The sequence below is a fragment of the Carettochelys insculpta genome, chromosome 20 (genome assembly GCF_033958435.1).
Source record: "Carettochelys insculpta isolate YL-2023 chromosome 20, ASM3395843v1, whole genome shotgun sequence".
Lineage (NCBI taxonomy): Eukaryota > Metazoa > Chordata > Testudines > Carettochelyidae > Carettochelys > Carettochelys insculpta.
Genome location: NC_134156.1, coordinates 7363635 through 7377332, shown reverse-complemented (window position 1 = coordinate 7377332; position 13698 = coordinate 7363635). Strand labels below are relative to the sequence as shown.

Genomic DNA, 13698 nt, shown 5'->3' with positions numbered 1-13698 from the left:
GCTTTTGGTGTGGCTGATATGGCAGACAGCACAGCCCTAGCTCGGGGCTGGGAAGCCGGCGAGCTCTCTAACACATGCCCCCTCTGCAGCGGCTGGGCACGAGCGCTCCGGAGTTAACTGTGGTTACTGGCATCTCCAGGAGCAGTCTGGCATGTCCCGTCCTTGTGCAGGGGAGCCTCCTGGAGCCCTCCTCCTTACAGAGCCTGGCATAACCTGCACCAGCCCAGGGGGATCTCTGCGAGGAACAGAGGGACTGCAAGGGGGGTTCTGCTAGGAGCCGCTCAGGGTCTCTGTCTGCCCTGCAGACGCGAGGGAGGTACCTGAATTGCTGGGGGAGGACAGCTTGGCGCTGTGCGGGCGAGCTGGGAGGCTGGCTGTGTCTCTCAGGGGCGGCTGTCGTTGCAAGGAAGAGCAGGAGAGCTTGGATTTGGCTTTCAAAGGACCTGGGGGAAAACGCAAGAGGGGGGAGGGTTTCAATGGGCACGAGGCAGTGGCTGCCCAGGGAGAGCAGCACAGAAGCGAGATGGGTCTTAGCCATGGACAGTCTGGGCTCCCTGCGCAGCCTGGCGGGACTCCCGGCCAGTCAGGGACCCGAGAAGCCAGGGGGAGGCTCCGCGGCGGGCAGGCACCCAAAGAACAGGGCGCTGGAATGAGTGGCAAATAGCCCCTTACGACGTATGCAACCAGGTCCCGTACGCCCTGCAGAGAGGCACAAGGGACAAGGAGCACTGCCCCTAGGGAGCAGCTAGTTCGGAGGGGGCTGCGTTCCCTGCTCCCACAGCCTCCTCGCCGCAATGCTGTTTGGTGCAGTTACAGCATCCTCGAGCTGGGGATCTCAAAACACTTGTGGGGAGACCAGGGGGAGCCTGGCAATCCCCCTCCCTCCGCCCCGCTACGGAGCTTTACTATCTCCCTTGTGCAAGCGAGGAAACAGAGGCAGCAAGCGGGCCCAGCAGTCATTTCCCTGGGGACAGGTGGGACCTGATCCCTTTACGGCACTTCTTGGGGCCGTACTCTCCTCCCTAGACAAGGAATTGGCCCTCAGTGCTGGGAAGCAGCTGCACGGGCACGCCTGGCTCTGCCTCACCAACGTGCCTTGTCACGTACCCGGCAGAGTCTCCGCGAGAGCAGAGGAAGGGCCGGGACGGAAGAGAAAGGACAAGTTCTTGCAGGCTGCTCTGGCCGCAATTCCAGGCGGGGTGCAACGCACACAGGCACTGGGCAGGGAGGGACGCAGGACTCAGGGCGACCCGCTTTGGGCTGGCTCAGTCGCATGCTCTGGGGCAGTGCCTGGGGCAATCCCCAGCCCCCCATGAGCCCCACTGGCTGCTATCCCGTCCGCTTTGGCAGCCAGACATCCACGCTCTCTGGCCTGTCTGCAGAACTGGGGAGCCGTTCCCCTGGCAGTAGGGGCACATTTTTCACAGCCTGCCTGCAGCCCCCGTGGGCTGGGTGTGTGCGGAGGGGGCAACATGTCATTCATGGATTACAGCGGTGGTGCACAACTGAAACTTACCCAATGGCCCCAGCACCGCCCCTGCAGCCAGGGCCCCGCCCCCCCGCCAAATTACTCCTATGGCACAAGCCACCTCTGCCACTGCTACCAGGCGCTTGTCCCCCCCATGTGGTGGGGCGGGTGTGTGGAGCGGCTGAAGGGGCGCCCACGTGTGCAGCTGTCCTGAGCTGCACTCTCTGCTCTACGCTGTGGCGAACGGGTAGCACACTGGACAGCGTGGGACGAGAGGAACAGGAAGGGTTAATGCGCCAGGGCAAAGCATTCTGGGTACTCAGCAGACCTCCTTTGGCAGCCCGGCTCACCTTCTTCACCAGGGCATCGGAGGGGACTCAGGTTTCCCTTGCATTGCTCGCGACTGTCCCTGCTGCCTTCCAGCTGGCAGGCCCACAGCTACCTCACGCCAGCTACAGGCTCCACACCCTGCTGGACCCAGCATGGGAACTACCCCCGGGTTAAGCCTGGGACGAGCTGAGCGCTGAAGCAGGCACTGTGCGAGGTCTCACATCCCATTTCCCAAGCTGTTGTGCTAAGGATCCTGTATTTACAAGGGTTGGGGACCACGTGAGCAGCAGGGTCCAGCCAAGAAATCAAGGTGAAGGACGTCCCTGTGGGTAGGGTGCTAGACTGGGGCTTGGAACAAATCCCACCCTCCATTTCCTGCACAACTTTGGGCAAGTCCCTCTCTGTGCCTCAGTTTCCACCTGTACATTGGGTATAACAGCTCTGCCTGGCTCCCCAGCATGGCTGAGGATAAACACACATTACAGAGTATTAGGCGCTCAGATACTAAGATGACAGGGGCCACATAATTACCGAACAGACCGATAAAGGCCTCACGTCACACAGTAGCCCATTTCAGGACAGCGGATCTGTTTTGGAAACACACATGAAAGAGCACGCCCGTCTCTGCTCTAAATTCCACATGCTTCAGTTTCTGGCCAGCACGATGGAGAATCAGCTACGTTCAACCAACAATGGGCAGCAGGCTACCAAAGGCTCCCAAGAAAACACCCAGGGCATTAGAGACTCACCATCCTTGGCTGAAATCGACGGGAGCCTGGCGTCCATCCGCCCTTTGTAAATGTGTCCATCCAGACCCAGGATATCCACCTCTTCATGCTAGGAAGGAAACACGAAGTTGGCAGGGGTGTTAGTTCTGATGGTTAAAGGCGGCCTTGGGGACAGAGCTCTTTTTCAACGTCCCGCACTTTTTAAAGAAAACAACAGTGAAAACCACTGGGAATGAGCTGGACTGCAGTGGCCGGGGACATGGGATCAGTCATCGCTTGCCTACCGTACTGTGTGAAAACATCATCTCAAGGCAGGGCTCTGCACAGGCTGGTGACTGGGTAAGAACAGCATCGCTGGGGCTCTCAGCCACTCCAGTCTGCTCGGTTTGCATGGAAAATGACCACTCCTTGACCCGCTCGCCTGCCCAGCCCAGCCTGGGGTCTGCGAGGCAAACTGGGCGCCTTCCATCTCCAGCCAGAACGTGGCAGTGCTGAGACGAGAGGTCAGCTCCTGCTCCCGGAGCTGGGCTGGCTCTCTAGAGTGAGCAGCAGTAACGGCCTCTTTCAGTCACCAAAGTCAGTCGCTCTGACCCTCGAGCATTGAGTCAGGGGCTGTTTGAATGTAGTCCACAGCAGGGCCCTCCGACAGGCTGGCGGCAGCTCCCTGACTGCCACTCAGACCCTGATCTCGTCTCGAGAGGAGCTCTGCCATGGAAGAGCAAACCCTCTTCAACCCGGAGGCCAACAGGTGGCATGGACGTGAAATGCACTTTACAAGAAATCACCCACGCGGGCCAGGTTCTGAGCACCCACAGGGGGCCAGGTTCTGCCGTGGAGTTATTCTGCATTTCTGCTGCTAAAGCTGGGGTCTCAGGGTGCCTAAACCACTTAGCAGCCCATGTCATGGTGATTTTCAGTGGGCCCAAGGCTACTAACTCACCAAGGCACATTTGAGCTTACTCTGAATAGTAACAGAGAGGAAGCCGTGCTAGTCTATACACTATCAAAACAAAAAGCAGTCAAGTAGCACTTCAAAGGCTAGCAAAATGGTTTATTAGGTGAGCTTTCGTGGCTGGCTATGGCCTGAAGAAGTGGGTCTGTCCCACGAAAGCTCACCTAATAAACTATTTTGCTAGTCTTTAAAGTGCTACTTGACTGCTTTTTGGTTTGAGCTTACTCTGTGCAGGGGGGGCAGGCGCGTTAACAATTCATTGCAAAGACGCCGGCACTAAACCGCTCCCCTGGGCAGCAGAAAGGAAGGAGAAATGTCCCACGCTTGGGACTACTTGGCTCAAAGATCTCGGGGCAGGCACTATACAGGCCCCTGGACTGAGTGGGTTTGGCTCCAGCCCAGAGGGCTAGTAGCTGTCTGACCGAAGAGTGACACTGGGCCTCCACGCACAGCCAACAGGCTCAGCACATGGCATCCACCCCTCTCACCCCCAGGGACGGGTCAGCCTGGCTTGACGCTGCTACCCTGCACCGACCCCTCCCTGTTCAGGGGACCGTCTGCAGCAAGGAAATCCTCCGTGGCACTGGGGCCGCCAGGTGGCCGCAGCACTGTGCAGCCTGAATCTGGCCTTGTCGCTCGGAGGCAGAATGGGCTTTGTACGTCGTTGTGCGTCGTGCTGGCCTTAATGCAGGCAGGGCCCAGCACCATTAATTCCTCCTCCTCCTGCCACTGAGCCTCTTCTCCATCTCTGCCTTGTTACGTCATCCTCCCGCTGACTCCCATTCTCTCGAGACAGAGCCCTGCGTAGTCCGTGTCCCTGGCGCTCTGTCCCGCCGGCTCACTGCTTCCCCGGCCTCTCCCCATTGCACTGCTCCCGTCCCTCCAATCTGGCAGGGACAGGCCAGCGAGGTGCAGCGGTGCGGCTGGCTGAGGAGGCTCAGCTGGCTCTGACTGACAGCCGCGCAGAGGAAGGAAGCGTGTCAGCACGCTGCAGGGGCTGGGGATTGAGGGGGGCTGCAGACACTTGGGAACGCCCTGGTTTTTGTATCCCTTTGGGAACAGGTCCCAGCCCCAGCTCTGGGGTGTTCCCAGTTGTGCCTCCCTTTCCCTGCCCCCACCCTCTGAAGGGAACCGTGGGCTCGTACACGCACTACTAATAAGGGATGCAGCCCTGAGGTTTGCTGCCTGGGAACTGGGACTTGCCTGAGGCCTTGGGCTCTGCCTGATGGCCAGGCCTGCCAGGGACATCTCCTGAGAAGCAGCAAGGGGAACAACCACCATCACCCCTAGCTCTCGCATTGCACTTTTCATCAGGGCCTCTCAAAGTGCTCCTCCAGATCACTGTCCCCATTGTACAGATAGGGAAACTGAGGCACGGGGCGGTGATGTGATTTGCCCAAGACCCCCCAGAGGCCATGACAGAGCCAAGCCCTCCTGTGTCCCAGCCCAGCGTTCTTGCCACTTGCCCAGTCCCGAGGCCAAGCCTGGCAATGGCCTTAGTGTGGAGTGCTGGAGTTGCAGCCACCGCAGAGGGAGCATTTGCTGGGGAGGGGCGGTAGAAGGGTTCGTGGGGGCACAGGAGAGGGGCTGTATCGCTCCCTGCCCCACTCCTCAGGGCTGCCATCGCTGCCCAATGGGATCGGCAGAACTCGAGTCTGACCGCTAGGGACCGCCAGGGTCAGGTGGAGCCGGGGAAACAGCTGGGGGGCGAGGTGGGGGGAGGGGTTGTTCTACACCCCAGACTGGGCTGGGGGAAGAGTGGGATTTTTTTCAGACTCACTGGAGAAGCTCGAAAGCAGCTGGCCTGACCCTGCACTCCTCCCGCTCCCCGCCAGCCGTGCAACCGCTGTCACCAGTGCAAAGCGAGTGCTGTGAAACAATCCCCAATCCTGACAGAAGTGCCCTGCACTCATTTTGCACTGGGCTTCAGAGGGATGCAAGGCCAGGGTCAACCAGGCTGAGGTTCCCCACCTGGAGTTTGCCCCATGCTTGCTGAGGGTACCCAGAGAGCTGTCCCGGACAGCTGTGCCCTCCTCTTCCTTGGTTCCAGTTGTCCCTGGCCTCTCTCCCTCCCGTGGCTCCTGGTCACTATCTCTCCTTGCCATGGACACCTTCATTGCTGTCACCTGCCCATGCCTAGGGATTCTCCAGACACCCCAAACCCCCCCTCTGTATTCAGGAGAATCTCAGGAACAAACAGTTGGATTCTCCACGACTCCAGTTCCATACTTGGGACAGGAACATGGGGGCTAACGAGGCTTCGGGTTCCCCTTATTCTGGAGCTATCGATGGGTCTGCAAGATAAACAGGAGCAGCCTCAGGGTTCCTCTGACTTCTACTTCCTGCAGCCTCTGGGACACCCAAAGCAAACCCTGCGAGATGTCATAAGAACATAAGAATGGCCATACTGGGTCAGACCAAAGGTCCATCCAGCCCAGCATCCCATCTGCCGACGGTGGCCAATGCCAGGTGCCCCAGAGAAGGAGAACAGAAGACAATGATCAAGTGATTTATCTCCTGCCATCCATCTCTTGCCCTTGTTCTGAAGGCTAGGGCACCATACTTTATCCCTGGCTAATAGCCAGGTATGGACCTAACCTGCAAAAATTTATCAAGCTCTTTTTTAAACCCTAATAGAGTCCTGGCCTTCACAGCCTCCTCAGGCAAGGAGTTCCACAGGTTGACTGTGCGCTGTGTGAAGAAAAATTTCCTTTTATTAGTTTTGAACCTACTACCCATCAATTTCATTTGGTGTCCCCTAGTTCTTGTATTATGGGAAAAGGTAACTAATTTTTCTATATTCACTTTCTCCACACCATTCATGATTTTATATACCTCTATCATATCGCCCCTCAATCGCCTCTTTTCCAAACTGAAAAGTCCCAGTCTCTCTAGCCTCTCCCCATATGGGACCCGTTCCAAGCCCCTAATCATCTTAGTCGCCCTTTTCTGAACCTTTTCTAATGCCAATATATCTTTTTTGAGGTGAGGAGACCACATCTGCACGCAGTACTCGAGATGTGGGCGTACCATAGTTTTATATAGGGGAAGTATATCATCTTTTGTCTTATTATCGATCCCTTTTTTAATAATTCCTAACATCCTATTTGCTTTACTAACTGCCGCTGCACACTGCGTGGATGTCTTCAGAGAACTATCCACTATAACTCCAAGATCCCTTTCCTGATCTGTTGTAGCTAAATTTGACCCCATCATGTAGTATGTGTAATTTGGGTTATTTTTTTCAACATGCATTACCTTACACTTACCCACATTAAATTTCATTTGCCATTTTGCTGCCCAATCACTCAGTTTGCTGAGATCTTTTTGTAGTTCTTCACAATCCCTTTTGGTTTTGACTGTCCTGAACAACTTGGTGTCATCTGCAAACTTGGCCACCTCACTGCTTACCTCCCACTCTGACACTCCTCACACCAGCATAGAAACTTCACACCGACTCGGCACCAGCTGGAAGGCCTCCTGCCCTGGGGAATTCTATGGGGGTGCCTCCAGCCTGCTTTAGGCCCCTTTACAGTACCTGAGCAGGACAAAGCTGAGACCTGGCCCCAAGGGTTTCCTTCCCTCACATTTCCTACATCTCCTATGCCTGGAAGAGCTGGTGATTAAGGTGGCCCTGGTAATTCTCACCCTCAGCAGCTCTGACTCACATTTCTGGCCCAACTGCTGCAGATACACCCAGGGCACTGGCTCGGGAAAGATATTTAAAAAGCCATACATTGCCAGAGCATTAAAAGTTACATTTCCAAGGGAAACCACACCAGCCGGCTCACGTCGGAAGGGCCCATGTGGACACTTTTAGACACTTCCACCGGGATTAGCAACACTGGAAATCCTAGCACAGGCAGGCTGCTGCTGGTCAGACCTGCACCGAGCAAGGTAAGATGATCCGGCATTTAAAATGTTGGCATCAGCCCCGTCCATGGCTCCACATTGTGGCTATGGTGGAGCTGCTGTGGTGTTAGCAATTGAGGGACGTCTTTTCAACATGTCCCTCGTGCAGCCAAGGCTTCTGGAGATACAGTTTGACTCAAATTAGCATCTCTCTGGGGACAGCTGTCCTGGCCTGGTAGCTCAGGCACATTTGATGCATTTTCTGTGATCCAAGAGCTGATAATGAGGAAGGGCCGGCCGTCTCGGACAGCTCCCTGGGTACCACCAGCAAGGCCGGTGCAGACTCCAGGTGGGGAACACGTGAGCCTGGCATCCCTCTGAAGCCCGGTGTGACCCAGCGCGGCACACTTCTCTTGCAACCGGGGGTCATCTGACACCACTGTGCACTGGTGTCCAAGGTCGCACAAGTCAGGCCAGCTGTGTTCCCACCTTCCTGGTCTCCCTCCCTCCCACCCACCCATCCCGCTCACTGCTACCTTCATCACGGCCAGCATGGTCGTCTCCTCGGGATGCATGGGCACACACTGGGCAATCTGCTGCAGCCGGGTGTAGCGCCTGTAGGGGTAGGTGAGCGTGTGGCTGCCGCCGCAGTGCCGCGGCACCGACAGGTAGCCGTACTCCGCCATCTCCGCCACCTTGTCACTGCAGGCAGGGAACAGCAACACTGCCAGCTCAGCGAGGGAAGCAGCAGCCCCCAACAGCCCAGCTCCAGTGCACGCTGCCAAAGCAAGCTGGCTGCTGGAGTCAAGGCTTCCTCTCTTTGCAAGTCCCCATGGGCACAAAAGAATCCTAGAATCAGACTCCAAAGGCTGGAAGGGACCTCAGGAGATCAACCCCAGCTAAATCATCCCAGCCAGGACTTTGTCAAGCCGGGACCTAAAAACCTCAAGGGATGGAGATTCCACCACCTCCCTCAGTAACACATTCCAGTGCTTCCCCACCCTCCGGGGGAAATAGTTTTTACTAATAGCCATCCTACAGCCTCCCCTCTTTAACTTCAGACCATTGCTGCTTGTTCTGCCATCAGTCAGCACTGAGAACAGCCCCTCTCCATCCTTTTTAGAGCCCCACTTCAGCAAGTTGAAAGCTGCTATCAAATCGCCTCACTCTTCTCTTCTGCAAACTCCTGCTGCCACGGCCCAGTGTCACCAGTGGCCTGTGATGGGGCAGGAACTGGTTTGTGACCTTTATTGCTGCTTTCAGAGGGCCAAAGAAAGCCAGGAAAGGGGTTCGCTCTCAAAAAACCCCCGAACAATCCACATATTTGTAAACTAGAAATCACTAGCTTGCCTCTCCTGGGGTCAGCTGGAGACCTGGGGAGATCCTGGCAGATAAGACAGAGCCTGGAAGTAATGCCTGATGGACAGGAGGGGAAGTGGCTTTTGTGCAACCTATTGAAAACAGGCACGTTTCTGTTGGCACTCATTTAACTCAAATGCTGATAAACGTGGGAGAAGAGTGGTTTGTGTACGGTCTCGGTGCCTTCCACGCAGCCCTCCATTTCTGTGCTGAGAAAGCACCCAGGCCTTCTCAGATCCCCGGTGCTTCCTGCCACAAAACTGGGGACTCGGCCTGCTCAACCTTCCAACAAAGGGAAAAAAATCTTTTCAAGTGTCTTCGGTCACAAAGTGAACATGCCCAAGAAGGCCACACGCTCAGACGACCGTCACCCAGCAGAGTCCGTCAAGAGAGGAAGACCTCGGCCAACGTGGAGATGATCTATTGAAATTGAAGGACAACAACCGGGGCTCTCCTGGAGTCAGAGGGCAGTTTTGGCTTAAGACAGAGTGAAGTGGAGACTTGTAGATGACCTGAACTCCACCCGGAGTGCAAGGGTTGGACTCACAGGAAGTTAAGTCTGTAACAAAGGAGCCACACAAGGGCACAGGCTGCCACACTAGCCCCCCTCTGGCAGGCCATGTTCAAAGGCTGCCGGAAGGGAGCCCTCTGAAGGATGCTACCATGAGGGGAGCTCTCCTGGTGACTGCAGCCCGAGGTGGGGCTGCGAAGACGGATGCTGGCTCCAAACTGCTCCAGAGCCCACTGAGTTCGGGTCTGGGTTTGGGCATGGCACCTCTGTGATGTGGGGCTCACAGACCCCCGGCCGGAGCCAGACCCAGAAAGGGCAGGTGCCAAGCAAGCTTCTCCCATGCACCCGTTTGCTCCAGACCTGGGCCTCTCCCAAGCTGACCAGACCACATGACGGGGAGGGCCCGGGCCTGCCCCGCACCCTCAGTGCCCACTAACGTAAAAGGGAGTCAGGTGCGAGAGCCCGCCAGCCCCTCCCAGGATCAGGCCCTTCACGAGGGACCTGTGTGCAGGTGGGATGAGCTGACTCATTTTCATTTTGCCTGAATAACGCAGGCCAGGGCCTGCAGAGGAGGACGGGCCGTTGTCCTGCCCGGGGTCCCCAGGTGCTCATCAGGCTGCTGATTGGCAGACGAAGGGGCAACGCACGCCCAGAGGCTCCCCCAGTGCGATGTCCACAGCTGGGGACGGCGCCTGACTCCAGCCTAGTCCCCAGTCTGGGCTGCCAGCGACGCGCACGGCAGCGGTACGAAACCCACAGGGCTGACAGACCCACCCAGCAAGGGGCCCAGCGGCAGAGGAGGCTGAAGCCGGAGGCCAGCCTTGCTGGTGGGAGCGGATGGCGCACGCCTGCCCTGCGCACATCCCATTAGAGGGGGGCTCTCTGCCATCCAGGGGGGCCAATCCAGGGTGCGGGCCAAAAAGCGCCCCAGCTCTCTCATTGGCTAATGCGCGCAGCTGCCATGACAATGGACACAGAATGGGCTTCATCACCTCCTGAGCCAAACAAACATCCTTCCCCTGAAAAAGCCTCTTCTCGTGTTGAAAGGCCAGTTTGCCTCTCGGGTGTGGCTTGTGCTACCCCCAAATGTCTTCTGTATTTAACAGCCTCCTGCTGTCCAAGATACCCCCTCCGAGCAGACTGGATCCTCTGAGAGAGGCATCGACAAAAGGCAGAAGCCGACCGCTAACCAATCAAGGTGACTTCGGAAGGAGCTGTCCCTATTGGCAGGTTAGCCCGCGCCAGCCCCTTGTCGGGTTATTGCCATTTCTTTTGGAGCAGCTGGGATTTGCCACAGTAGGAGACAAGATACTGGACTAGCTGGTCCGTCGGTCTGTCCCAAGTGCTGTGATGGTGCAGAGGGGATGGCCCTGGCTGGTGGCATTGCCTGCTCTGCTGAATGGCTAAACCCCTCCTGGCTAACCCCCTTCCCTTTGCAGTAGGGCTCTCCTGCGGCCAGGTTCCCCCTGCTTGGGGTGGCCTGGGGGCCCGAGTCTTCCTCAGCGGGTCCAGAGCTCAGTAGCAGAGAGCGGCACTACAGCAAGGTTATGACACCCCCCTCCACCCCGGGAAGCGAGAGACCAGCCTTGCTCAACTAACCGGAAAAGAGGGCGAGAGTCCCTCCCAGCGGCCATTCCACAAGCTTGGGCCCTACACCAGAGACCGCCAGACTGCGGCTCTTCGATCAATGAAACGCAGGAGCCGCCCACCCGGCCCGTTCATCGCCACGCTGGGCACGTGCCCCAGCGCCTGGAGGGAGAAGTGTGGGGCAGTGGCGGCTCCGGTGAGTCCCGGGCATAAGGTCGGTGGGAGGGGGGCTGGGGGTGCCTGGCCCTGGGGGAGGGGAGGGAGGTGGGGTTAGAGCAGGGGGGCTGGGGGTGCCTGGCTCTGGGGGAGGGGAGGAGGGTGGGGTTAGAGCTGGGGGCGCCTGGCTCTGGAGGAGGGGAGGCGGACGGGGTTAGAGCGGGGGGCTGAGGGTGCCTGGCTCTGGAGGAGGGAAGGGGTAGGGTTAGAGCTGGGGGCTGGGGGTGCCTGGCTCTGGAGAAGGGAAGGGGTGGGGTTAGAGCTGGGGGTGCCTGGCTCTGGAGGAGGGGAGGCAGACGGGGTTAGAGCGGGGGGCTGAGGGTGCCTGGCTCTGGAGGAGGGAAGGGGTAGGGTTAGAGCTGGGGGCTGAGGGTGCCTGGCTCTGGAGGAGGGAAGGGGTGGGGTTAGAGCAGGGGGCTGGGGGTGCCTGGCTCGGGGCAGGGATGGAGTTAGAGCTGGGGGCTGGGAGGCTCTGGAGGAGGGGTGGGGGATGGGGTTAGAGCAGGGGGCTGGGGGTGCCTGGCTCTGGAGGAGGGGTGGGGGATGGGGTTAGAGCAGGGGGCTGGGGGTGCCTGGCTTGGGGGGGCATTGAGCCACATATTATATATTTATACTGCATCTATAGCTATATAAAAATAAATATAGACTACAGAGAGGAAGCTGTGCTAGTCTATACACTATCAAAACAAAAAGCAGTCAAGTAGCACTTTAAAGACTAGCAAAATAGTCTGATTTGCTCACCTTGATTAACTTTTTCTGATTTGTCCTCCTTGCTTACTGTTTTTGGTTCTCTGTGCCTTAAATATTGAGTCTGTTCTGGTCTGGCTATGGTCTGAAGAAGTGGGTCTGTCCCACGAAAGCTCACCTAATAAACTATTTTGCTAGTCTTTAAAGTGCTACTTGACTGCTTTTTGTTTAAATATAGACTACGTGTCTCTTTGCTTTCTACCCACCGGTATTTGGCTCCCCCTCCCTGTATGATGCAGTGACTGGGGCCGGGCTGAGGCTCTCCTGGCTCTGCACCCGACCAGCACGTGGTGAACACAGATGTGCCCCACACCATCATGTGGGCTGGTCTACGAAGCCCCCCGAGCCCCCCATCTCTCTCCCTACACTCGGTGCTCGGACCTGCTCGCCTACCGTTTGTTGTGGAGGCCCGGGCTGAGGCACTGTGACTGCATTATCTCCCTGATCATCTGACTGCTGGCTTTCGCCGAGCCCCCAAAGTGGATCTGCACCTTCTCTATGTCCATGAGCATCTTGGAGTGGACGCTGTGCAGCTTGCCGAGGCCCACGCTGCTCTCCAGCCGGAGCGCGTCCAAGCGAGGGTGCGGGCTGGGTCCTAGCCTCAGACTGGGAAGGGGGAGGAGGCGCATTCAGAGAGGGAAGAGGAAAGGAGAAGTCGCAGGGTTACCCAGGGCTGGGGGCCGGTAGAACCAGACCCCTCCAAGCCTTGCTCACATGACCCAGCCCCCAGGCTTTGATGGGGCCTGCTCGTGTGCGCCGGGGTCAGGTCGCTGCACGGTTTGGGGAGGTGCCTGAGTGCCCCGAGAGCGCAGAAAATGGGTCGTCCCAGCCCATTTGAGCCCTGGGAAAGGGGTCTGATGCCCAACAGCAAATCCATCTCCCCGCGGTGGCAGGAGACCCAGCTTGTTTGGGTCCTGGGGCGGGGTGGACCCAGGCCCGTTCGGAATGAAAGGCCCCGCCCTCTCGGGTAGAGGCGGAGCCACAGACTGCCAGTGCTGGAGGCTCCAGTCACCTGCAAAGCAGAGCTTAGCCACACCTCAGGCTCCCCTGGGCAGCCCTGCAGATGAGCTGAGAGGCTGTTTCACTTTCTGGGACCTACTCAGCCCTTGGCCTCCAGGAGGAGATCTCTCTCCCATGAGGCCATTTGTTCTCGCCGGTGGACACAGCGCCCCGGGGCTGAGATCCCCCCCAGCTCGCTGCACACTGGCGGAAGTGGTTCCTTCTCTGCCACAGCAAAAAGTTTTAGGCTTTCCCCTTTGCATGATGTGGGCCTGGGCACCGCACACATTGAGAGTGGGGCTGGGGCCATGCCCACAACCCACTGCAGGATAGTCAGAGGTTTTACTGCAGAGGAGAAAGGGTCAATTAACCCCTTGCAGTTGTCTGCACGGCCATAAGGTGCTAGTGAAACCTCCAGGAGATCCATGGGACATCCCCTCCCTAATCCCGACTGGATCCCTGGAGAGCCCACCCCAGAGTTTACACCGAGCCCAGGCTGTGCTGGGATGGCCCCTTGGCAATGAAATGACTGCTCCCTACATACTCAGGCAGTGGGTCACCATCAAGTCTAGTGCCCTGATGTAAAGGGCAGCCCAGAAACCAGGGACATATCACACAGGCGAGCCTCCCCGGCCTTACACGATTCACAACCATGTGGACAAACTCGCCGCCCCTATGACCTGGCAGCTGAAGGGATTCCAGCTCTGGGCTCCAGGAAGCTGCATTCATTCAAATGGCAAACAGCAGCAGCCTCAAGGCTTCAGTGCAGGGAAGTGGCCGTTTTCTGCTAAGAGGAGGACGGCAGCCGGGGGATACCTACAGCTGTTGCATGGAGGAAAGGGTTGGGGTGGGACCATCTCCACTCCTCTAACTCCCAGGGAGACGGCAATGCAAGGCAGGGCTGGGAAGGGTCCCACCTGGCTGCAAGGTCCCAGCTGCCGTTGCTGCT

At 57.7% G+C, this 13698-nt stretch overlaps 1 protein-coding gene across 8 annotated transcripts in view; it reads right to left on the bottom strand.

Moving 5' to 3' along the window:
• QRICH2 (glutamine rich 2) overlaps positions 1-13698 on the bottom strand; it is a 77658-nt gene that overhangs the window by 21741 nt on the left and 42219 nt on the right. For 5 of the 8 annotated variants that reach the window (XR_012648280.1, XM_075014880.1, XM_075014876.1 and 2 more), the window contains 4 exons: positions 12144-12356; positions 7867-8032; positions 2548-2635; positions 321-443 (listed from right to left, as the gene is read on the bottom strand). Coding sequence is in view for 6 of the 8 variants with exons in the window: in XM_075014880.1 (XP_074870981.1) it covers positions 321-443; positions 2548-2635; positions 7867-8032; positions 12144-12356 (590 nt within the window). In the remaining 2 variants the exon portion in view is untranslated. Of the gene's footprint in view, positions 1-320; positions 444-2547; positions 2636-7866; positions 8033-12143; positions 12357-13698 lie in introns of those variants that run through there. The other 3 variants (XM_075014877.1, XR_012648281.1, XM_075014881.1) reach the window with 3 other exon arrangements.